The 25231-nt window shown below is 51.6% G+C and overlaps 1 protein-coding gene across 1 annotated transcript in view; it reads left to right on the forward strand.

Moving 5' to 3' along the window:
• Positions 1–3504: 3504 nt before the first annotated feature.
• Positions 3505–25231, forward strand: part of SMAD6 (SMAD family member 6) — a 76768-nt gene continuing 55041 nt past the window's right edge. The window contains 7 exon segments of the mRNA XM_028507711.2: positions 3505–4660; positions 4662–4766; positions 4768–4872; positions 4874–4938; positions 4940–5424; positions 13238–13294; positions 16990–17067. Coding sequence (XP_028363512.1) covers positions 4616–4660; positions 4662–4766; positions 4768–4872; positions 4874–4938; positions 4940–5424; positions 13238–13294; positions 16990–17067 — 940 coding nt within the window. The 5' untranslated portion in view covers positions 3505–4615.

Raw genomic sequence — 25231 nt, forward strand, 5'->3', positions numbered from 1 at the left:
GGGAAGGAACACAGGGTGCTTTGGGGGAGGAAAACTAGAATAAGGGAGTGGGGCAGATTTGAATCTGAGGGGTTAGAGGTACTTCTTTGTGATTTACTTTGTTAGTGACTTGGCTACAGACCCCTGAGGAGCAGCAGCTGGGACCCCCAGCTTCCACCTCTCCTACAACCCCAGGAACTGGAGCTCCTTCTCTAGTAGGGTGCCCTTAGGCTCTAACTCCCAGGCAGGCCCTGCCTTGCTGGGCCCCTGCCACACACACCCTCTAGTGGTCATAATGCAGGCCAGAGCTAGGCTGGATGGGTCCTGGGAAGCCAAGGATTGTGGACACAATCCACCCTAAGGAGCAGTCTTTCCATAAGGCGGGAAGACTCTGGGTCCCCATGTCCTAATGTTGGTAACCACCTTGAGTATGATTCCCATGCCATTTCACAGATGAGAACCCCAAGGCTTACAGAACCGAGAAAGATTAAGTAGGGTTAGTATTAAACTCAGGCCTAGCAGACTCTGGGCTCAGTTGCTCTTCAGGCTCATCCAGCTCATACCTAATGGCACCCTACCCCCAATATTACAGGTGAGCAAGAGCCAAAGCCATACTTGGTCTGGGTTACTGCCCAGGGAAAAGGCAGCCTTCCCAGGACAGCCACTGCTTGAGTCTCTCCTAGGCTTGAGGCCCTCACACAGGCCCGACATCCCTCAGAGCAGTCCCCCAGGAACGCTGCAGAAAGGGATGCTGTAGTACCTCAGGGAGGTATGGGAGAAGGAGGGAAGGGAGCCACAGTTCACATATTTGCTCCCAAGGGTAGGTGATGAACATTTGTGGCAGCTGATCACCCCCTTTCCTGTCTGCTGTCCCTTTCCCTTTGCTTTCTGTCACACATATCCCTCCCTCAAACTGGCTCCATTCAGATTTCACCTCAGCCACTAATTACAAGCTTGTGCAAGTTCCTGAATGTCTTGTGCCTCAGTGTCCTAATCTGTAAACTGGTGGTAATAACCATACCTCCCCCAAAGTTGTGTTATGTGGAGTCCCAGCCCTTACCCCAAAACACTTCGATTCAGCAGGCCTAAAGGACCAACATTTTGAAAATCACTGCCCTGAAGGGTGTGCTCTGATCCCCACACCACTTTTCTTTTTTCTTTTCTTTCTTCTCTTTCTCTCTTCTCTCTTTCTCTTCTTTCTTAGTGAGAAACATGGATTGGTTGTCTCTCATAGCATCCTAACTGGGGACTGTGCCTGCAAGCCAGGCATGTGCCTTGACTGGGAATCCAACCCATGACCTTTCACGTTGTGGGGTAGTGCCCAAACAACTGAGCCACCACTGGCCAGGGCTCCACGCACCACTTTGTAGCTGTTGGGGGTGAGCAGCCATACTAGTTTTAGTATTTAGCACTCTCAACACTATTTTCATTTCAATGGCAAATTGAAAGGACAAGTTCCTGTGCCCCAGTTTCTTCATCTGTGAAACAGAGATAACAGTACCTCATCAGGGTCGTTGTGAGAATTAAATGACTAAAATCTTTGTAATGCTCTGAACATTGCCTTGCCCATAGTAGTTACTCAATACCATTAGTTATTATTGTAATCCATGGCCAAACCAGCAAATACCCTGATAAAAAATATATTACATTGAGTTTCTCCTTGTGTTTTAAGACACAGTAATTCCCCTGAGGGCAAGAAGTAACTGAAAGGGACTTCTGGGGTGCCAGTCACGTTGTCTTCTGGGTACTGGTTACACAGGTATCATGTTCACTTCTTAAAATTCATCCTGCTGCTCATTTGTGATTTGTGCACTTAAAATGCACTATCTCCTAGGATCTATATAGTTCTGTGAAGAACTCAAGGCAGGCGCCATCCCCATTTTTTAAGTAATTTAAAAAAATTATTGATTACAGGGAGAGAGAGAGAGGGAGAAAGAAATATCGACCTGCCGCTCCACCCACTGATGCATTTATTGTTAGATTCTTGCGTGTGCCCTGATCCGGGATCTAACCCAACCTTGAGGCATCAGGATGAAGCTCTAACCAACTGAGCTACCAAGCCAGGGCATCCTCATTTTCAAACAAGAAACTGAAGCCAAGGCAACTATTTTTGATTTGGCCAAAGCAGTAGGGGATAAAAGTGGGGAAGCCTCTCAGCCTGGTGCTCCATACCGGAGAGCAGCTGCCTCTCTAGGGAACGCGGCGTGAACAGTACCTGGCTCCAGGTAAAGCTCACCAAGCGGTTCTGAGGCCCTTCCTGCAAATACCGCCCTTGCTCCAGTGTACTCACAGACGTCCCGCGGGGGACTCGCTCCGCAGCGTACTCACAAGGCCAGCCCTAAACGTGGGCACGCGGAAGGGAGACCCCCAAGCTAGAGCCCTGCGGGAGAAAGGCGTCCAGCCTCGGGCCAATGGGAGTAGCGGAATTTCTTTCATTCAATGTGGGGCTGAGCTTCGTCTGCTGCCCGGAAAGGGGCGGGGCGCCGTGCCGGGGGCGGTGCCGCCGCGCGACGGAGAGAGGGCGGTGCCCGCCCCACGGCCGGGCCAATCGGCGCCGCGCCCGGGGGGGGAGGGGGGACCGGCCTTTTTTCCCTCCGCGCGGGACCAATCCGTACTTTACTAGCTTGAACTTTTGCCACCCACGGACGAGCGAGCGCGCCCGAGGAGGTACCCCGCCGCGCCGGCTCCAGGGCCTGGAGCGGCCTTAACCCTTCCCGCGCCGGGCGTCCCGCTTCTGCTGCCGCGCCCCCCAGTTCGTCCCCTGACTCTGCGGAATCCCACCCTTATTTCAGTGGTGAAATGTCTCAGAGAAATCACGAGTTCTACCCGCATCCCTCTCCGTGGAGCAGAGAGTGAATTGGAGAAGGGGGAGGAGGAAGCGTCAGCCTTGAGGGGGCCCAAGATCGCTGGCGGCCCGCCTGGCTCCGAGGCTGGGCTGCGGCGAGCGAGAGCTGCAGAGCAGGAGACAGTCCCGTCTCTACCCCACCGTCAGCTACTCCCCACCTCGGGCAAACGTGGAGCCCCTGTGTGAGAAGTGTCCCACGGTCCCCGTTGGGCCCAGTAGAGCGACCCCGACAGAGGATGTGGAGACCTCGGGCCATCACCGAGATCCCGCTGCCCTAACAAACCGCCCCCCCCCCCCCGCCTTGATCCCAAGAGACGCAAGCCAGGAAAGCTCACACGCACACCCATTTTATTAGCCTTTCCTGGGATGGGGGTTTGCATCAAGTTTAAAGTGCAATGTGTGTGTGTGTAAGTTTGTGCTCAGGCCAGAGAGAGAGGCAAAGCGCCCCGTTTGCGTCCTAGTCTCAGTAGGTTCGTGGAGCCCTCGCGCCACCCACCCGTGGTTTTTGTAACCGTGTGTTGTTTGTGTGTGCGCGCGAGTGTGCTCTCTCTCATCCGTGCTCGCCGCGCATCGCGAGCCCGAGAGCGGGGTGTGGGCGCAGTCAGTCAGCTTGGGGCGGGGGTGCCTGGGCGAGCGTGGGGCGGGGGCCAGGGCTCGGCCCGCCCCAGGAGCCGGCCCCTCGTAGCCGCGGGCCCTGCAATGGGACGTGTTCTCCTTTAAGAGTTAAGAAACTTGAAACCTGTTTGCGCAACAATCAGCGCCGCGGAGCCGCCAAAGTGTCTAGACTGCATATGATGGGAGGCAGCCAATGACTCCACGGCGCTCCTCCGGGGGCCCTCAGTGTGCGTTTGAGAGAACAAAAAGAGAGAGAGCGCCGAGCGGGGGAGCGAGCGAGGGAGCCGAGTCGAGAGAAAGAGCTGCCCGGCGCGCTGCCTCGCCAGACTTCGCCGGGATCGCGGGGCCACGGGAGGCACTTTTTGTGGAGGGGGGAGGGGGGGGCGACCTCTGCAGCGCGGCGCCCCGGGCGTCCGAGCGCACTGTGGGGATGGCTGCGACCTCGCCTCGGTGGATTGCATTTTAATTAAGGATTCCCAAGCAGCTCTTTTGGGATTTTTACAGTTTCCACTCTTGTGTTGACACCCGCGTTCGGGAGAACCTCGCTCCAAGTGCATCTAGCGCCTAGGACCTGAGACGAGTTGGCGTTTCGTGCATGCAATTCCAGGGATTTGGTTTTGTTTGGGGTTTCTTTTTCTTCCTTTTTTTTCTTTTCTCTTTTTGCAGGGAATAAGAAGGAAGCTGAGGGTATCAACAAGCTGCATTTGGATCCTGCAGGAAAGCCCATGTAGTTAGAGCTTGGGTTTTACAGGCGGGTTTTCCAGACACATTTGGGGGGTTCGACGCGAGCGCTTTGTGCTCATGGACCAGCCGCGCAACTTTTGAAGGCTCGCTAGCCCATGCGGGGACTTTCTGGTGGCGCGCTGGCCCGCGGTTCCCCTCAAGCGCCGGGGCTGGAGTTGCTGAGCAGCCCGGCCGCCGGGTCAATGTAGCCGCTGGCCGGGCTCAGACTGCGGCTCGGCGTGCGCGTGTTCCCCGCTGGCCCATCTCTCGCGAGCTCCCTCATGTTGCAGCCCTGCGGCGCCCCTTCGACGACAGGCTGTGCGCGGTCTGCACGGCGCCCGGCGGCGGACTTCATGTGGGGCTGCGGCCCGCGCAGCCGGCGCCTCGCTGAGGGAACGGACCCCCGGTAACCGGAGACCGCCTCCCCCCACCCCCGGCGCCAAAGGATATCGTATGTTCAGGTCCAAACGCTCGGGTCTGGTGCGGCGACTTTGGCGAAGGTCGTGTGGTCCCCGACCGGGAGGAAGGCGGCGGCAGCGGTGGCGGCGACGAGGATGGGAGCTTGGGCAACCCAGCTGAGCCAGCCCCGCGGGCACGAGAAGGCGGGAGGCTGCGGCCGCTCGGAAGTCTGCCCGGTAAGCCCCGCGGCGGCTCCGGGACACGGCGGGACAGGCGCCCAGGGCGCAGCGAGGCGCCGACGCGCAGGGGGCCCCCCCGAGGCCCATGTCGGAGCCGGGGGCCGGCGCTGGAGGTTCCCCGCTGGACGCGGCGGAGCCGGAGCCCGGGCTGGCTGCCCGAAAGTGACTGCGAGACGGTGACTTGCTGTCTGTTCTCGGAGCGGGACGTTGCGGGCGCGCCCCGGGACGCCGGCGACCCCCTGGCCGGAGCGATCCTGGAGCCGGTGGACGGAGGGCGGAGTCGCGAAGCCCGTTCGCGGCTGCTGCTGCTGGAGCAGGAACTCAAGACGGTCACGTACTCGCTCCTGAAGAGGCTCAAGGAGCGCTCGCTGGACACTCTGCTGGAAGCGGTGGAGTCCCGCGGCGGCGTGCCGGGAGGGTGCGTGTTGGTGCCGCGCGCCGACCTCCGCCTGGGCGGCCAGCCCGCGCCGCCGCAGCTGCTGCTCGGCCGCCTCTTCCGCTGGCCTGACCTGCAGCACGCCGTGGAGCTGAAGCCCCTGTGCGGCTGCCACAGCTTCGCCGCCGCCGCCGACGGCCCCACTGTGTGTTGTAACCCCTACCACTTCAGCCGGCTCTGCGGGCCAGGTGAGCGGGCCGCGCCGGGCTTGTGGGGGCGGGCTCTGGGCCCCCTTCCAGTTTCCTTGTGTGGCCTTTTTATCCCGGACACCTCGGGCGGGCAGAGCTGTGGTGCTCCCGCGGGTACCCCTGAAGCGTGGGAGCTCCAGTGAAGGTGCCTCACCCTGGCCTTGCTGGGGAGTGGGGATCTGGGCGCACACATCAAATGGTAACTTCATCAAGGCACCGGCAAACTTAAAAGGGTACATCGTGAAGTTTTCTCTGTGCAGCTTCAGGGGTGGAATGTAGGCTCCAACTTCATAGGGGGGCGGGTAGGACTAGGAGAAGCCAAACACTGAGACCCCCTACCCCCTAATTTCCCCCCACTCTGTGCTCAGGCCTGTAGTATTTGCCAGCATGTGCCTATACTTACGCTGTAGTTTTCTATATCCAAGTGTAGATATACGTTGTGAAATAGGGTGTAGACAATTCATGCTTAGAGTCGAAGTGTGTAAATTTCCTCACTTGCTCTTTTGTATACTTTGGAGCAAAGCTTTTGCAGGGCAACTCCTCTCAAAGTGGGTACCCCCCTTTTGACCTGATCGGTCCCAGCATCCCTTGGGTGTCAAATGCCAGGGTTTTCCACTATCATTTTCAATTCTGTGGCCAGCTTTTGTGTCCAGTTGAGGGTCCTGGGAGCATCTATGAGTAGGTGAGGAAGCCAGGTATTTTATTATATCTGAGAACTACTCCCTGTCTTTGTTTTCTACCTGGGACTTCATGCACACACCCCACCCCCAGCCCAGTTTACCTGAGGATGCCCTGGGTGCTGGAGCAGAGGTGAGGACAGTTGGGGCCAGGAACTTGCAGGAACACACATTTTAACCTGTAGTGTCTTTGGGATGTATATGCCTTAGGTGTCATTGGGGGTTCTATTGGGGTGTACATGTCAGAGAGCTATAGACTGTTGGGTGTTGGAGGACTCTGAGTTTCTCCTTTCTGGTCCCTCTGGAGACAGTAGTCAGCGCTCATCCTAAGGGTCCATAGAGGGTCAGATCACAGGTCTTCTGACTCGCAATGTGAAGGAGGTGAGGGGGAAGTGGGCCTATGAGTGTACGTGGGGGTAGTGGCTGGAGGGGGAAGGAAAAAGTAGGTGCTTCTGTCATGGTTCACTGATGGGGGTTGGTGGGGAAAGGTGGCACTCATCTGGCTGCCCTCATGGTTGGTCACTCCAAGCCTGATTCAGGAGCTTTTGGCAGTCCCTGATCTGCGGCCTGCAGTTTTCTGTTCCTGACAGCGTCCCCTGGAAATGGCTTCCTCCCTTCTGCTACCTGGTCTCCTCTCTGTCTCTGGGGCACAGGACCTCTCTGTGGTTGCCCCATCACTGGTCATTATTGTTTGGTGGGAGATCATTGGTGTGTCCCACTCTGCTATTTTAGAAAGCCCTGGCAGGTACTTTTTCTGTCATCATGTCTGCCTGCCAGCATATATTTGTTGAGCACTTACTCTGTGCCAGGCACCATGCTGGACGCAGTAGCAGAGAGAGTGGAAATATGAGTAGGATCCCTGTCTTCAAGAAATACAATCTTCCAGGGGAGATGGGGGTTAGGGGAAGAAGGGCCAGGTCAGGGGCTGTGAACTATCAGAGTGCTGTGGGTTAGGTGTGTACAGGGTCACCTCCGGTAGCTCCATAGCTCTAACCTGGAGGGCCTTGGAGGGTGGGCAAGGGGTGGTGGGTGTCGAGGAGGAGGGAAGACCCAGCTGAAAGTCAAAGAGCCAGGCAAGCCCAGGTATGTGGTGGGAAGTGGGGGAGTGAAAACGTTGGAGACAACAGACAGGATACACCCTTGCCAAGCATGGATGGGTTGTCCCTCTTCCTTGGATCAGAAGTCATCTTGGATGTTGGTTTGAGTTTGGTGGGCCTGGGTAGGTACAAGTTGAGGACAGACTGCAGCGGGATGGTGCTTAACCACAGACTTGGTCCTAGGCTCTGTTTGGGCAGTAATACAACTTGACCTTGGATGAGTAACCTGCCCTCTTAGTCTCTCTGCTGGTCAGTGGGGGTGGCTCTAGGAACATTCTCCATATCTGATTCTAGACTAAGGATTAGCACTTGACTCCCTTCGTGCTCCCAGAAGGAGGCACTGTTGCAGGGGCTGTATCTACTCTCCTTCCTCTTCAGCCCAAGGGTCCCCTCTTTCTAGCCATCCTGGGGGCTCTGGGGAGGACTGATGGCCTGGGAAGAGTTTCCAGTATGAGTCAGGTAGACCCTCTTGCTTCATTCCGCTGCCTGATGGCATGGGCTGAGGAGACTGTGACTGAGAATGGGGAGCCCTTTTCTGCTCACCCCACCCCCCACCGGCTGGCCGCCAGTCTGGCTCCCAGAGCTGGGCGGGTGCATAGCTGGAGCTCAGTCGTGCGCGTCCTGATAAGGAGACTGCTCCTTCCAGGGCTCTAGGGGAGAGGGCTGGGGCAGACCGGCAGGCAGGCAGACAGATAGCTCAGAGTAGACTGGAACACCCAGCAGGCTGACTGAGGGACAGCCACCTGGCACCAGTCACCTCAGTGCCCCTGAGCCCCACAGGGACCCCCAGTGACCGGAGGCCCCTTCTGGGCATTGCAGATCCTTGCTGCTCAGAGCAAATCCCTGCTCTATCCATACCATGCTTCAGGGCAGTGAGGCCAGCTCCCTCTTTGAGGCTCTTTTCCCATCTGTAAAGTGGTCAGGGCAGACAGTCCCTAAGGTCTAATGGGTAGATTTCAGGTGACCACAGGCCTACCTCCCTAGCCCTCCCTCTCCCCCACTCTTACCTCAGAAAGTGGGTTTCTCCCTCTGTCCAATCTGTCTCCACCTCCACCACCCCTACCCCCACCCCGTGGGAGTCAGGCCCCTAGCGTTCCCTCCCTTTTGTGTGTCTCTCAGTCCCGGGAAAAGCCAGTTCACTGAGCTTGGTGCCTATGTGGACGGAAATGTGGAGAATACTTTAATCACAGTTCTAACCTGTGTTTATAGAGCTCCTTCTCCTGAAAGTATCCATTAACTTGGAATAAATCTGCTCTTTGCTTCAACCGCTTTTTTTTTCTGTAATTATATTCAGTAAATTACTATTATCCAAATTGCGCCAGGAAAGAGAGACAGAGTGAGAGAGAGAACTTCTAAACGACTGTAGGAGGCCGCCTAGGAAAACACAGGGTTTCCCAGGCCAGGACTATAGGAATTAGAATGGGCTAGAAAGTTTTCCTTTTATTTGGACTGGCATTATCCCTTTGAAATCAGATCAATTTCAAGTTGGGCTTCCAAGCCCCCGCCCCGCCCCTCTGGCCTGCCTTGCTCTGCTCCTCCAAGCTCCTCTGAGCTCCTCCTTGGAGGTGAGGAAGGGGTGATAATGTGCAGTTTGCCTCTTGCTGGCGCCAGCCGGCCGAGCTGTTTATCTGGCTGCCTGGGGAATCTGGGCAATTAGGCTCAGCCGGCCTTAAAGTGCCAGGAGCTCCTTTTTTGTGTTTCCCACCCTGGGGGTTGGGGTTCAGCCTAAAGCTTCCTGGGACAGGCACTGGGAGGCCACCTCCCCACCCACAGCCACTCCTTGGTAGGGTGGAAACTGGTTGGCCCTGGGGGAATCCAGTGGAGCCTTTCCTAAGCGAGAATGCTGGGCTGCAAGGATGGGGTGGAAGGTAGTGTCCCAAACTGATACTTTACCAGCTACTGAGACAAGCTGTGAACTCTTCTGGTTTTAGAGTTAGATAGATACCAAAAGGCAGGTACCCTCTGGGGGCTAACCAGAGGCATTCTGGGCTCAGCTGAGCTGAGCATTAGCCTCTGGTACACAGGGCCCCTGGCTGACTGCTCTCTCACTGCTGGAGGAGTTGGAGGAGATTGCAAAAGTTGATGCTTGAGGCTGGATGTCTGAAAGGGCTGGAATTTTCTTCTGATCCCTCTCCCTCTCTTCCTCTCTTCTTTTCCCTCTTTCCTATTCTTTCTTTCCCTCCCCCATGCAAATTTCTTTCATAGGGGCCTGCAGGACTCTAAAAGTTATTACTTTAAATCAACACAACTTTTGTAAGCACTGAGAACTTCTAAGAAGGGAGTGAACAGAGGACCTGGAAGCAGCTCACACCTTCTTATCTGACCTTTTGTTTGTCACACCATGTGTCTCACCTGAGTGTCCACCTTGCTCACCTGATTTAATATCCTGGAGCTCCATCCTCTTGGATCTACTCCCTGGACGTGTGGGAGTGGAGTGGAGGTGCCAGTTTAAGGTCACCCAGTATTGTTTAGACCAGCATTATTCCTACTAGACCAAAAGTGGACACGACCCAAATGTCCATTAGCTGATGAATGGATAAACAAAATGTGTTAGATCCATACAATGGAATATCATTCAGCCATAAACACAGTGCCATTCTAATTCATGTTACCACATAGGTGAACCTTGAAAACACTATGCTAAGTGAAAGAAGCCAGACACGATGTATAAGCCAGAAGGCCGTACAGTGTATAAATCCATTTGTGTGAGGTGTCAAATGGATCTCTATGGATCTGGAGTAGGCACATCCATAGAGAGAAAGTAGATTTGCGATTGCCTAGGGTTTGGGGGAATAGGGGCTGACTACTGATGGGGACAGGGTTTATTTTGAGGTGATGAAAATGTTCTATAATTAGGTGTTGGTCTCACAACTCTGGATATACTGAAAACCACTAACTTGTATACCTCAGAAGAGTAAACCTTAAAGAGTATGTGAATGATAACTCAATCTTTCAAGAAAGGTACAGTAACTTGCTATCGGTTTCCAACTGACCTCCTCCTTTGTTTAGTTGAAATACAGTAACTTCTCCTTCCTACCTTTCTGTGTGGCCTTGGGATGGTCCTATACCTCGCTGGGTCTCAGTTGCCTGATCAGTTAAAAGAAGAATTGGGTTGGGTAAACTCCAAGAAGCTGAGTTACACAAACCTCTGACATTCTAAATCCCTCCATTGGGGATGAAGTCTAGAGGCCTTTTTACTGTTTTACTTGCCTCGTATGAAGTTAGTGATTAGCTTCCAGTGCCCACAGTTGTTAAACTGCTCTGTGCACACTGTTTTGCTGGAGCAGATGGGGGTCTCTCCAGAGAGCTTTGCAGTCCCCTGTTTGCTGGTGTGCCTGACATTTCAAGTTCGTACATTTGCTTTCTGTCTCGTTCATGTCATTAGAACTCTGCTAGCTCAGGGGTGGCCATGGGTGGTAGGTGTCACAATTCAAGGCCCAGGTGGTCCCTGGAAGAGATGCTGGTGTTGATGACAGTGGCTTGACTCCAACCGCTGCCCATTGCTCTTAAGTTTCAGTTTGGGGGACAGATCTGGGCGGGGGAGGGGCAGATGTTCCCAGCCTCCCTCCTTGGGTGGCCTGGGCCTCAGCCAGTCAGATTTTTGCCAGAGGAACCCTAACAGTCATTGCGGTCCTTCTGATAAGTTAGTGGGGTAGTGGAAGGGCATGAAGCTGGGGGTCAGTAGACCTGGCTTCTGGCTGTGTAACCAGCTTCCCTGTGTGGCCCTGGAGGAGTCCTCTCATTGCCCACACCTCAGCCTTCTTTGTACAGTGGGAGCACCGGCCTCAATTCTCCTTCCCTGTGGAACTTGAGCCCTACCTGTGTTTTGATTCTTGTCCTGAGGAACTGGTCCTCATTCAAGTCTGGTCTCTAGCCTCTCCAAGTAAGTACTGAGGACCTGTGGATAAGGTGACTCTTACTGAAGGCAAGTAGCTCCCCTTCTTGAGTCCTGTTTAGGTCTCCCATGGATCACCCCTTTGGCCCTTCGGTCGTCTTAATCCACCCCTTTGCCCACTGCTGCCCCCAACTTGACCACTGTCCTCATCTTTGTCCACACATGCTTACTGAGAACTTTCTGTGCAGATAAGGTGACTCAGCCGGGACGAAGGGGTGGAAATGGGGTGCCTTTGATTACCTGTCTCGTTGCGGGGGAGAGGAGAGTCAGGCCTGGGCTCACATCCTAGTTCTCTCATGATTGGCAGGGTGAGTCAGCTGGGCAAGTCAGTTTTCTCATCTGCAAAATTGGAACTCTGTTGACCATTTTGTCTTTGAGAAAGGATGAAATAAGAACAAGTGCCCAATGAGCATAATTAACCACTCTGTACCTAAGATTCAATAGGGTAAAATACAACAAATAAAATTGAAAATGCCTGGCATGGAGAGAGACACAGCGCAGGCTTTCTGCAAATGTTTGCTTCTCTCCCAGTAGCTACTCCATTATTAACTTTTCCTTCTCCCTAAATTCTGTCCACAAAAGATTCCCTGTTTCTAGACCACAGTGCCTTCACTTTGTCGAAATAATTTCTGGCTGGAAGAGCTGAAGCTGCATAGGGTGTGCGGAGCAAACAAATGCTCCTGCAGCTAATTGCGCCTTATAATTGCGAAAAACACTTATTACCCCTTGTGTCATTACTGATACCTGCCTAATAATAGTTATTACCACTTTACTACCACTGAGGGTTTGTTTTATTTTGCGATTTGATGGTGTTTAGTTTCATTTAGAGAAAATGAAGGGTCATTTCATTCATGCAAATTGTTACTTAGTTTAGCAAATTGTTACTTCCCCTAAAGCAAGAGGCTAAGGAATTCTTCTGAAGACAAAGTATATGTTTTTAAGGAGGAGTATTTTAAGCAAATGAAAGGAAACCAAAAGAAAAATACCGTAGACAATAAGGAGTCACAGAGGGTCTGAGCTGGAAGGCCATAGGGAGCTTGTGTCCCACCCTTTCTCTTTGCAGAGCCGGGCGCTGAGGCTGAGGGCTCACCGTGGCTGGTGTGAGGTCTCCCGACTAGGGAGTTGGGTTTGGCTCCTCTGGTCCTAACCAGTCTTACACGCCTGCTCTCCCGAAGAATGCTAGTTCTAATGCAGCTTGTTTGGAAGCGAGCTTCTATGGCTGAGCCTCTGCACTCACACTTAGTCCTGATGAGAGTGGCCAGCTTTAGCAAATAAAAATATAGAATGTCCAGGAAGTTGGAATTGCAGGTAAACAACACATACCTTTCTAGTATAATTATGTTCCAACTATTGCAAGGGACATACTTATACCAAAGCTTATGCCATACTCGAGTATTTCCAAAAATCAGATTTACCTGAGCATCTATTATTCTTTTTGTTTGTTTGTATGTAAGATATTATTTACTTATTTTTAGAGAGAGGGGACAGGAAGGAGTAAGAGAGGGAAAGAAACATCTATGTGAGGGAGATACATCATCAGTTGACTCTTTCACACCCATAGCAGGGACCCTGCAACCCAGGCATGTGCCCTGACTGGGAATCAAATCCGCAACCCTCGGGTCTGTGGGCAGGTGCTCAATCCACTGAGCCACACCAGCCAAGGCCTAAGTGTCTGTTATTCCATCAAGCAACCCTGACTCTGACTTTGCCCTGCAGTTTCTCTTGTTACAATAATAATAGTTACTGTTTGTGGAGGTATTTTTCCACAGTACCAAGAACTCTAGGCATTTTATATACGTTTATCTTCTTTCACCCTCCTCAAAAACCTGAGGGGTCTATATGATTATTGTCACCATTTTAGAACTGAGGAAACAGCTCTGAGAATTGAAGTAACTTGCCCGAGGTCACACAGCCGAAGGTGGCGGAGCAGGGACTGACCCAAGGTCTGGACCCCTCGCCTGTGGCCTTACTGTTGGGCAGTGACATTCTAGTGGATTTGGGCAGCAGAGGTGATGGGAGAGCAGGAGGGTTTCCTGTGAGCTGGGTTTATCATTGGAGGAAATCAGTAATCAAAAGCATGTAGAAGAACCCCCAGGTGGGAACGCTCCTGCCCTGGCAGTGATGTGCTGTCTCCTGTCTTCCAGAATCACCGCCACCCCCCTACTCTCGGCTGTCTCCTCGTGAAGAGTACAAGCCACTGGGTAAGTGTGCCCTCCTTCCGACCCCTGGGGAGGTGTGTCCATCCTGGCTCCCTTTCTGCCTCACTGCTGAAGGGCTGGAGGGGAGAGAGAAAGCTGGTCTGGTTGCCTTTGAAATGGGGTGAAGTTTTACAAACACACCTCAGTTGGGCCAAAGCAGACTCAGCCTCTCCAGAGGGCTATTTACATCTTGGAATTCCTCAGCTCATCGTTAACCTCTCTGTGACCTTTAAACATGGGCCTGTGGGAGATGAATGGGTTTTAACTTAAGCATCTAGTTGGAGGTGGGTTGGTATTTGTTTCTTCTCCTTTCTCTCCCTCCCCCGGTCTTAGATTGTTCTTCTTTCATGTGTACCAATTGTTATTATGACAGATACGCTGAGCAAGAAGCCACTATTGAGAGGAGCTGTAGGTTTTTTCCCTTGTTAAACCAAGAAATTTACCTGGGCAGGACCAGCAGTAATTGGAACATTTAGAAAGCATGCGTATTGCTACATAAAGCCCCTGGCGTGGTGCTTAGGCAAGGTGGTTATGTCATTTCAGACAGGTTCCATTCAGAGGTGGGGCGTGTGTTCTGTAAACCTTGGGGCTAGGTGAGCCGCTTGCATTCTGCAGTCAGTGTGTGTGGTGTGAGACGCAGAGAAGGCTTGGTTTCCTGGCCATCTTGCTTTGTCCGACGGAGAATCCTGGCAGTGGGGAAGGTAGTTTAGCTTTGAGTACCAGGAGAGAGAGTGGCTTTGTGACCCATGCAGTTCCCGTGGGACTTAAGCTTTAAAAGTCAGATGGCGTGGCAGTGATGCTAACACATTCCATCAAGTGACCACAAAAAGTGGGTTTTGTTTTGTTTTGGTAAAGTTCTCTTCCCAGTACTGTGTGTCAGCATCATCTGGGAGGTCCCTCCTAAGTGTTGTCAGCTCTCAGGCATCCAGTCCAGCTTCCCTTCCAGGCCCTCCTGTGGAGTCAGAAGTGCCCACCAGGCCCCTCCAGGAGTTTGACCTCCTCAGCTTAGGAGGACAGGGCCTGTCCCAGGATGGCATGTGAGTCAATGGCTTAATGATAGCAACTTCTTCATTATTTTCCCGGACATATGGTCATCTCATCGATGGAGGGTCTTTATTTAGTTCCCTGGAGAACTGGAGAGGTCATCTGGTTGGACTCTGTCACTTCATAGAGAGGGAGTCAGACATAGGGTGGGCCGCCCAGCTAATGCATAGCAGGGCTGAGGTGGAAACCCAGAGCAGCCCCCCATTCAGCCTCCTGGTTCCCCATTCTCCCCTCACAGGCTTGTCTCAGCATTTCCTCAGTCAACATAATTGCACTGGTCATTTAGACAGTCTCTAGTTCCATTAGAGGGGGAAAAATAACCCTCAAATGTTCTTAGCAAAGTAATACCTCAGTTTGAAAGTCAAGGATCATTGCCCTAAGGAATTGTGGGTCAGCCTGTGATAAAGCAGCAAAAATCCGACACCACTTAGCCCTGTAGAGTGACCATTTGGAAGTCAACAGGTGTCCTGGTTATTTTACAAATGGGACAAGTGAGGCCTAGAGGGAGGAAGTGACACTTGCTGGTGGTCACATAGCTCAGGGGTCTGCAAACAACAGCCTACCATCTGGTTTTGTATCATCTGGGAGCTAGGAATGGTTTTTACTTGCTTAGATGGTTTTTTAAAACGTCGAAAGAAGAATACTATTTCATGACATGTGAAAATTACATGAAATTCAAATTTCAGTGTTCGTAATAAAGTTCTGCTGGAACATAGCCACACTCACCTGTTTCTGTACTGTCTGTGGCCACTTCCACACTACAGCGGCAAAGCTGAATAGTTGCAGCAGAGACTGTATGGCCTGCAAGGCTGAAAATGCTTAATATTGGGCCCTTTGCAGAAAAAAAGTGATGACCCCTGGTTTTGCTGGCTAGGGACTTGAATCTGGGGCTCCAACTTCTAGCTGGGGTCCCTCCTTGGGGTTTGAGCAGCATGATGAAAGTGGGGAGTGTTCTTTTTCTTCAACGTCCAGAAGATGCTTCAGACTTCGAGGGCCTCCCTAGAAGCACCAGACGTGAGGGTTTGGAGAGTGCGCTGCAGGGACTTAACTGCAACAGCTGTGAAAGGTGGAAGCTGCCTGCTGTTCCCACTCCTGGGAGCCTTACAAAGCTGTCTATCTTTGTTGGCTCCACAGTGGTTCACCAAGAAGTAGGTTCAGCCTGTGACGGTGCTTCTTCAAACAAGAAGTGGCAGCAAAACTTGGGGTACTGAATACTTTGGGAACATTCGGTATTAAAAAAGCAATGATCTTAAGAAGGTCCCCCTGAGGCATTGAGATTTTTGTAAAAGAGATTTTCCATCTGTCCTTATTTTCCTCCCAACACATTTTACCAGCAGATAACTTTTTCATGCCCTGATAAATAGTCTGAGTTACTTTTTTTTGTATTATTTTCTTTTCCTTGCATTGTTGCTTTTTCATAAACAAAAAGTCAGCTCACTTCTAAGCCTCTGTGATCACATGAGACCAAAAAACAAAATAAAACCCAGAACACCCAGTCAGCATCTGGCAAGTGGGAAACGAAAAGAAAAAAGAGGCCAAACTGGTTAATGGTCTCATCTTCCTACTCTCCAAGCCATGTGGTAAAAGGAAAAAAATAATCCTGCAGGATCGAGTGGAATCCTGGCCAGTGAGGGCCTAGGCTAACAGCTAACGGTTTTTGCCCTAGGAATCCCCAGCTTGGGGTGCCTCTCCTGAGCCAGGTGGGACCAGCTGAGCCAGACCTGGGCTGTGCTGGGAGAGATGATGATGAAGGTGCAGCAGGCCTCACGGAACATGTCTCCCGACTCCTGGACAGGCCTGTCCCTCAGCAGGGACAACACCCAATGGCTGGTAGCAGGAGGCACAGGCCCAGGAAAAATTTTCCAAGTCTGCCTGCCCCAGAAGGCATCGGCTTGTCAAGCTAGCAAGTCAGTGTCCAAGAAAAAACGTGCAAAAGATTTTCCTTTCCCCATCTAACTGCACTGCAGACAGGGCAAAACAAATAATGCATGCCATATGAAGTACTTAAAACTACTTAAAAAGACTGCCTTAAAAAAAAAAAAAAAGTCCAGGCATTGAAAATTGCTCTGTGAGCAGGTTTGGATGTTAAGGAGTGGAGGAGGGGAGAGAGAGAGAAAAAAAGTTAATCTTTGAGCAAACGCTTGAGCCCTTAATTAGAGGGGTGTAGCGGGACAGAGTGAGGATGGCTGGTAACTTGTTAAAACAGAGTTTCCTCAGCTCCAGTGAGAGGAAGGAAGGAAGGAAGGAAGGAAGCAAGAAGGAACAACTTCAAGAATTTTAATGGTTGTAATTAAGTACAGCAGCCAGCTATGAATTGTTTAGGGGCTTAATTTAACCTTAACCAAGGAGGCTCCAAGTTGCTACTTGCTCAGTCCCCTGAACTTGGGTTATTTCTGTGGTCAAAGCGATTGAAACTTTTTCAGGTGCCAGAGCTGCAGCAGTCAGCATTTTCCAGAAGAGTTCCAGGGTGGCTGGCCTGGTCTCGTACAATCATGGGACAGGGTTACAGAGTGGCATCAGAAAGTTGGGAGGGACCTGCTTGCTGCCCTTTGCAAGCTGTTGCATGCACACATGTGCACGCAGATGCATGAGAAAGCAGAAGAGGGAGGCGTGCCCCACAGCCGGCTAAGTTCTCTTTCTCTTTCCTCCCACAGATCTATCTGATTCCACATTGTCTTACACTGAAACGGAGGCCACCAACTCCCTCATCACTGCTCCGGGTGAATTCTCAGGTCGGCATTTTTTTTCTTTGCATGTTGCTGTTGTGTTGAACGTTACAGATGGGGACAGGTGGGAGTGGTGCTCGATGGAGGTCTTTTTGATGTCCCCACTTTTCTTCCCCCTTTCCTCCCACATTTGGGATGTGAAGACCGCTCATGTCTTCATCTCTGTGTTCTGGGGTTTAAGCACAGAACAGTCGGTATGAATGGGACCTGAAGATAACAACTTAAAGCGCCTGCCAATCCATGTTTTAGTGAGTTGTCTCTACCTTGTCGCATGGAAATGAGGAAGCCCAGCACAACTCTTCATCTCTCATTTTAGCAAGGGATCTTCTTCCCCCAGCTGCTGAGAGGCAGCAAATGGATGTGTTAATATATGTTTCTCTTCATGGGTTTCTCCTGTCCCTGATCTGAGGAAAGACCTATGGTCAAAAGAGAGGGAACTTGTTGCACCAAGAGCGGGTGCAACAAGTTTTCAAGAGGATCTGGTAAGCAGGGAGTTTGCTAGAGGCCCTGACTTCCCTTGAGCAGTGGACGCTGGGCTAGCATGCAGAGAGAATGCTGGTTTGGAGCTCCCACCCATTGCAACGGAGTTGGCTGCGGGGACATTCCAGAAATACCTAAATCAAGCTTTCCTTAAGAAATAAGAAGTTGGTGGTGACCCGGGGGGCATAGAGGGCCAGGAGGGACTTGGATGCCAAGATCTGTGGGGCCCTTTGGGAACGTGGAGGTGGTACCCTGTGAGGGTAGCTGGGCCTTGTAGCCTGGCCCTGTGCTACATGGTGTGACAGGCAGCCCTGTGGTCTGGAGCTGCTTCCCAAGTGGGCATGGCTGGGTCTCGGCCTAAAGACCTCTGTCTGCATCTGAGCTGTCTTTCCTGTGTCCTGCGCCTATGCTGGGATAGCGACAACAGTGACCAGAGCTATCTAGTGTTTATGTTGGGCCATGGCCTGTGCTTGGGTCCCTTTACTTCAGTACGGCAGTAAAGGAACTTGGCTGGCAGCACATAGTAGCAGAGCTATCTGTCACTGTATTCCACTGTTCTGCCTCCCATTTGTCTGCAAGGGCTGAGTGTACCTCTGATAAACTTGTCCTGCACAAAGTCCTGGCTGTCATTCCTGCCGTGTTCTCCCCATGACTACACAAAGCTGGCTTCTCAGGGCTGCCTGGTCATTCATTCCTCCTCTGCAGAGCCTTCCCTCCACTCTCTGGTCCATCACGGCCATGGGAGGTCACATGACCACTGTATTTTGCCATGGATAATATGCACTTTTTTGCCCAAATTTTTGAGGGAAAAAATAAGGATATACATTATACATGGGTAGTACTAATTACGTATCTATATATGTTTCGGATTCTTTTATTTATGCTTATACATTTTTAATGTTTTTAATTCTTTTACTTATGCATATGCATTAAAAGTATAACTCTAGAAAGCAATAATGATATCTGTATGCAAAATAATACCCTGGAATATGATCATTGGTTTTGCTTCTAAATATAAATAAACAAAAATTGAATTAAAAAATTAAAACGAAAGATCTTTTTCCTGAAAGTTTGGGCCAAAAAACATGGGTGTGCATTATACATGGGAATGCATTATACATGGCAAAAGATGGTACATCTGTTTCAAAGCTAGAGAAACTAGCCCTGACTGGCGTGGCTCAGTTGGTTGATCATCATCCTGCAAAGCGAAAGGTTGCTAGTTTGATTCCTGGTCAGGGCATCCCAGTCGCTGTTTCTCTCCCCCTCTTTCTCCCTCTCTTCACCTCTAAAAGTAAATAAATAATATCTTTTTAAAAAAAGAGAAAGAAAATTCTCTAAAGGAAAGAGAAATTTGAAAGATAGAGAAACTAGAAGCTGGAACAGGAAGTGACTTGGCAGGGCCACGTTAGTGGGGCTTACAGCACAGCTGGTCCTGGGACCTCGGGCTTCTGGAGCCTACTTACCTTCTGGTTTCTGGTGGTCCCTCTCATTGAGCCACTTTGTTTTCTTTGCCTGTTGGCCCTACCTGGTTATAGTGCCTTCCCCTGAAAGACTTAACTAAATAAACACAAGGAGTTAACATTTTAATCCTTTCTTTTTCCTCTGTGACTGTAGGGATGGAAGCCATATATGATTTTGAAGAGGATTAAAAGTATGTCTGAATGCATGATTCTGTGTTCCTGCCAACCCTCAGAGTGTGTTCAGTTTAGATGGCTCACATTGGCAGTGTTTCGATAGATGGGTGATTTTTTGACATCCCCTTTTCCCCATTGTTAATGATGGAAACTCCAGTGTGCAGAGGTGCCTTACAGTTTCACATTGTGTTTATAAGCAGTCTTTTGATCTCCGTCATCCCAGAATGAGCCAGGTGTGTGACTCAGGCTGGAAGGAGCAGACTCTAGACCATCTGCTGGAGACCCCTCCCTTATCTGGTTCCCAAGAGAGAGCCCCCCACTGGAGGCTGGAAGGTCTCTGGAGACCTTGGGGCCATTGAGTTTGGCTGCCTTTGGGTTGCCCACTGTTTGGGATTCCTACTGTTATCCCAGAGCAGTCTTTGGTCCTGGCCACTGAGAAGGCCCCTACTGCTCTCTACTGTGGACTGACCAATACTGTGTGGTTCTCATGAGAAAATTTGGCATCCAGTGGCTTTGGAATTCTAAGAGGCTAAAGAAACTGGGGAAGAAGTTTGGGATTTCCTGTGGAGGGGAGATTGAATGGGGTGTGGTGGGCTTGTGTCTGAGTTCTAGTGGTCCCAGTAGGCAGGCCAGTGGCATTCCCCACTGTGGTGGTTCAGTCGCTTTCTAGGGACAATACATGTCTCCTCCTGCTCCAGGCTCTTTTAGTGTACTTGTCCTGTGAGAGTCTGTGGATGGACAGGGCGGCACTGTCCCTGCCCCCAGGAGCTCACAGACTTGCAGCTGCGGTGGCCATCATCCTGGAGAATAGGCTCAGGGAGGCAGGCCCTGTAGGGTAGGGGAAAGGCCCAGAGGGGTGACTATCTCTGTGGATGATGCAGGCAGGAGTCATCCTGCAAAGGCGGAATGCAGGGTGCTGCCCAAGGGCAGGGTGGGAGGCGAGGTCAGGAAGGTGAGGGGCAGAACGTGTGGAGCCAGGGCAGGGCATCTTATGTTCAAGGACAGATAATAATGCTGCTGGGGATGACAACAGTTGGCAGTTATTGGCACTTTGCTAAGCGCTGGTCATTCTCCAGCTCGTTGACTCTGTCATACCCAGGGACACAGATGTGATTCTCCCTATTTTATAGGTGAGGAAACTGAGGCTCATTGCTGTGCCAGCTGCCCAAAGTCACAAATTGCAAGTGGCAGGCAGGTGATGGGAGCCTGAGCAGTGTGGCTGCCCAGCTCTCCAACCTGAGGGCCCTGCCTGGCATTCCACAGCAAGGGCTCCCACCCCCTACTGGGGGGGCACACCCAGGGGAGCAGTGTACAGTGATCAAAAGGAGTCTTGGGCCCTGGCCAGTGTGGCTCAGTTGGTTGGTGAATAGGTTATTCGGTAGACCAAAAGGTTGAGGGTTCAATTCCTGGTCAGGGCAGATACCCAGGTTGCAGGTTTGATCCCCAGTCAGGGTGCGGACGAGAAGGCAACCAATTGATGTTTCTCTCTCCCTTTCCTTTTCTCTCTCTGAAAGCACTGGAAAGAAAATGTCCTTGGATTAGGATTGAAAAATGAAAAAGGAGCCTGGAGGCAGCCAGTCCCAATTTAAGTACCAAGGATAGGGGTGAGGGGCTGGCTGGTGGCCCCGGGCTCTCTGTTCATCCCTGTCACCACCCAGCAAACCCTGCAGACCATCCAGAAACCATTCCAGCCAGCTGTCGGCACTGCCCCAGCCCCCTCACCTCCCTCTGTCTCGAGAGCCTGCGCCTTCCCACTGTCTTGTGCAGCCCCAGGACGGAGACCGCCCTTGTTCGACTTGCACAATGGCAATCCCAGCACCCGGTCTGAGGCTATTTTTATCCAGTCCAAGGTCTCCGTTTCACGTTGCTGTCCACTTTAGAAGGGATGGTGGGAATTTTGAAGCTTAGTCACAGCCCGGTAGTCAAGAATGCATCAGTTGAGGGTGGGCAGGGCAGGGCACGGCACAGGGCAGGCAAATGGGACTGTCTTGCTTCAGCTTCCTGCTGAGTGGTTGACAGCACTTTCATCTAACCTCTACATCACCACCAGACCTAGATCCTAGAGCTTTGACCCTCTGGGTCCCTTCCTCACTCAGAGCCTGGGGTGCACCCCCTCTTCCCCACTGTCTAAAGCCCCCTGAGGCCATCCTCTTCCTCTCTGCAACATCTCTACCCCTTTCCTATTGCCTTTATCTCAACTGAGTTCCTGAGGAAAGGAAGATTAGCTAGTTAAATTCGCACTAAGGTATAAGTGGTCGGTAGACAACCCTTCTTGTTATTTAAAGGCAGAATATGCCATAATTCAAAGAATTACAGGGTGAAGGGCTACATGGGAATGTCTATCCTGGGGGAGGGCTGAGGGAGGAAGGCAGGGTTCTCGCAGCTCTCTGATACTCTAGGCTAGAAGAACAGAATGAGGAGGACATGAGGAGCTTTGGGCTCTATGAGACAAGGAGCAGCCAGGCCAGGCTTGGTGCTGGGTGCTGAGTGAGCTCTGGGTCCTTTAATGAGAACTTGAAGGGGTGGAGCTACTTTCAGAGCCAGGCCTGCCGGACTCTGCGCTGGGGGGTGGGGTGCAGCACTGAGCAGGCTTCTTCAGGAACCCGTGACTTCTCTCGGTTTCCTATTCCAGTGCCTATTGGACAGCAGTTCATGTGCTTTATTGTTTTTATTTTTTTAAATTTTTATTTATTGAATTTAGAGAGAGAGGAAGGAAGAGAGACAGAAAGACACATCAGTTTTGTTGTTCCACTTATTTATGCATTCATTGGTTGCTGCTTGTATGTGCCCTGACCAGAGATTGAACCCACAACCTTGGTGCACTGGGATGATGCCATAACCAACTGAGCTACCTAGCCAGGGCTCAAGTGCTTTATTAAGCACCCACTGTATGCAAGCCATGTTGCAAGCTGCCTGTCATGGGGACTGAGCTGTCCCCTTTGCTGACCTTGGGTGTATGTACCAGTTTCTTAGTCCTTGAAACATGCTGGTTTTCTGAGAGCTGTGTCAGTGAGGGCAAGCCCCTCATTTTAAAGAGGAAAGAAGGAGCTACACAGGATTATGTGGAGAGTTGGGGTCTCGGCTGGATTTCCTCCACTAATCAGACTAAGTTCCTTGAGGGCATGGACCCTTCTCTAGGATTCTTGCATTTTGTAGATTGACTGATTTGGGAACAGAGGCTCAGAGAGGTTAGAAGAGTGGCCAAGGGCCACACAGCAAGCATAAGCAAGTAGAGCCAGTTCATGACCTAGGTGACTTCATGCTGCCCACTTACCTACCACTTTGCAGTGGTCCCTGAACCAGGCACCTTTGGGGATCTGTGCTGTGTGATGTTCATCTTCGGTGCCTGCAGCAGCTGGGAGAAAAGCACGTTGAGACAGTATTGTCTCTTGCTGCTCCGTGATTCTATAAGGCCCAAACATGCCCTCCTCAGATGCGCACATCTAGCAACATGGGCTGAAGAGCATGGACTCTGTACTAGTGGACCTTGGGTTTAAGTCCCAGCTGTGCCGTTTCCTAGTTATGGGCCTGGAGACCTAGATAAAAATAATATCATTTCTGCCCTCGGGGTGTTCACAGACAGATAAAGATGCAAACAATAGTAATGTGAAGTAGTATAAGAGCCAGTCCAGAGGAAGAAGGAATTAATGATCAACTTTCAGCTTGGAGGGGAGACGTTCTCGGAAGACTCCCGGGAAGAGGTGATATCCAAATTGGATTTTTACAGGATGAATAGGAGTCTACCAAAGACACACATTCTACGTCCAAAAAATAGCAGCTGCAAGGCCCAGAAGTGGGAAAACAGCCTGATGCTGAGAAGCCAACGGAGGCCAGAGGGGTTGGGAAGCAAAGCACCAGGTCTTGGTGGGAGATAAGGCAGGGGGAGACCAGGGCCTGGTAATAATTATTAAAAACTTTTTACTATAGGACACAGAGTGCATAAGTAAATGTCCAGGTCCGTGACGCTTCACACACTGGCCACCCCCTGGACAACATTGCTGTCCATGGCAGTGCTTGACCCTGACACTCGACAGAGCTCATTGCCCACGGGTCTGGTGCCGCTGCATGTCTAGTGATCGGGCAAGGGGCTAAGGTTTTAGCTAAAAAGAGGGTTTTGTTTGGTTTGGAGGGCAAGAAGGACATTTTATCTGGAGTTTGGGGCATCTGGTATCCCGACATAACCAGATGTGAACCTCGACCAGCCCCCATGGGTTCAGAGCTGGCCCTTGGGTGTGGCACACACCCGCTCCACCTGTCTCCCAAGTCAGGCTGCAGCCTAGGAGCAGTGGACAGGTGTCCGGACGGACTGAGCTCTTGGACCAGGACCAGCTTGCTGCTCCCAGTTCAGAAATGGCCTCAGACTCTTGCCTCCTCTTGCGATACCGGTGGAGGAGGAGAAGCACTCACCTCCAGCGAATCAGCAGTATTTGGAACTTATGTCAAGCCTCGGCCTTGCATTTCTTAGCTTTGACCAACCAAAGGAAGAAAAAAAGAGCCTTCTTCCCTCCATAAAACCTCCCAGGTGTTTCACAAAGGGACCCACCCATTCTTCCGGGGCTGGTTGTTTGAAGTTGGAACAGAGGAGTGGCAGAGGTGACTTCAGTAGTCTTGGGAGGAACAGGCAGTGGTGGAGGGGTTCTGGGCAACCTGATTGGTCACGAAGCAATGTGGGGTTTACCACAAAGCCAGAGTGGGTTCCAGGCTTGGCTTTGCCCTTTACCCTGCTGTGACCTCAGGTGAACTCCTCACTCTCTAGTCTCTGTTTGCTCAGCTGTACATTGGGGCCATTGGGTCACTGATTTTGGGTGTTCCTAGGCAGAGGGTGCCAGCTCTCGAGACTTGAGGGGTTGTGTGGACAGCTGACGCTTCCAGCCTACAGCATCTTAGCTTCTCATCATTGTCCCAAAGCAAAACTAAGACCTGGGATAAGACCATGTCGAGGGAGGGAGTGGTGTCCTGGATTCTGCCCACCCCCTATTTCAGAGCACTAAAGCATGAGGGATGGAGTGAGGGCACCCTTGACTGACGACGAGTCCAAGGCCCAGAGGGGGGGCAGACTCACCAGAGATCACCAACTTTCACATTCTGTGGGGTCTTTGACATAGGACCCCAGGGCCGATGTGTTTCCTGACTGTAGGCTTCAGGGTGACAAGTCAGTGTATTGAACATTTGTCAAGAACCTACTCCATGCCAGTGTCAGGTATACAGAGTGAAAGCCAGGACCTTTCCCCGGAGGAGCTGATGGTCTAGAACAGCAAGCAAAGCAGGGGGAGTGACTGCGTTACTTGCCGTGGGGCTGTGGGCACAGTTCAGCACCAGCGCAGAAGCGTGGGACTCTGTTGGGCGTGGAATGGCATTTCAGGGAAAGCTTCAAGAAGAAAGTGATTCTGAGTTGGGTTTTGTAGGGTGACTAGTAGTTCACCGAGAAGACAGCAGGGTGCAGACAGCTGGTAGGACAGAAGGAACAGCTCGCACAGGAGCAGGGAGGTGTGCAGCTGCACCGTGTGTGCTCCGTTTGTGGCTAGAAGGTTAATGTGTGAGAGGTGGGGCAGTAGGGGGAGATGAAGCCAGATTCAAGGGGGTATCTTGAATTTGGAGGAATGGGCTGGAACACAGGGACTGAGGTTACTGGGGCCAAGGGAATTTGGGGATGTACTTGGTCCTGAAGGGGCTCTGGACCTTGTCTGGCATTTAGTACAGGGCCTATCCCATGGCCAGAGGTCATTGTGGAATAAATAAATGACTCCTTGCCTGGGACAAAGAGATCCACAGAGAGAGAACATACAAAGATAACGACAAAGATCATAACACATATTAAAGACTCATAGCTAACACAGCTCTGTGCCAGGCCCTCTCTAAGTGCCGTGCGCGTATTCATTCATGGGTGGTATCCACCACACAACTCTTATGAAGTAGCCACTCTTATTAGCCACGTTAAAGGAGAAGTAACTGAAATTCAGAGAAGTTAGTAACTTGCCTAAGCTCACCCACCTAGAATCAGTAGAACTGGGATCAGAAGCCAGTCAGTCCGGTCCCTCTTAGGTTCACCAGTGTCT

This window comes from Phyllostomus discolor, chromosome 1 (genome assembly GCF_004126475.2).
Source record: "Phyllostomus discolor isolate MPI-MPIP mPhyDis1 chromosome 1, mPhyDis1.pri.v3, whole genome shotgun sequence".
NCBI classification, from domain to species: domain Eukaryota; kingdom Metazoa; phylum Chordata; class Mammalia; order Chiroptera; family Phyllostomidae; genus Phyllostomus; species Phyllostomus discolor.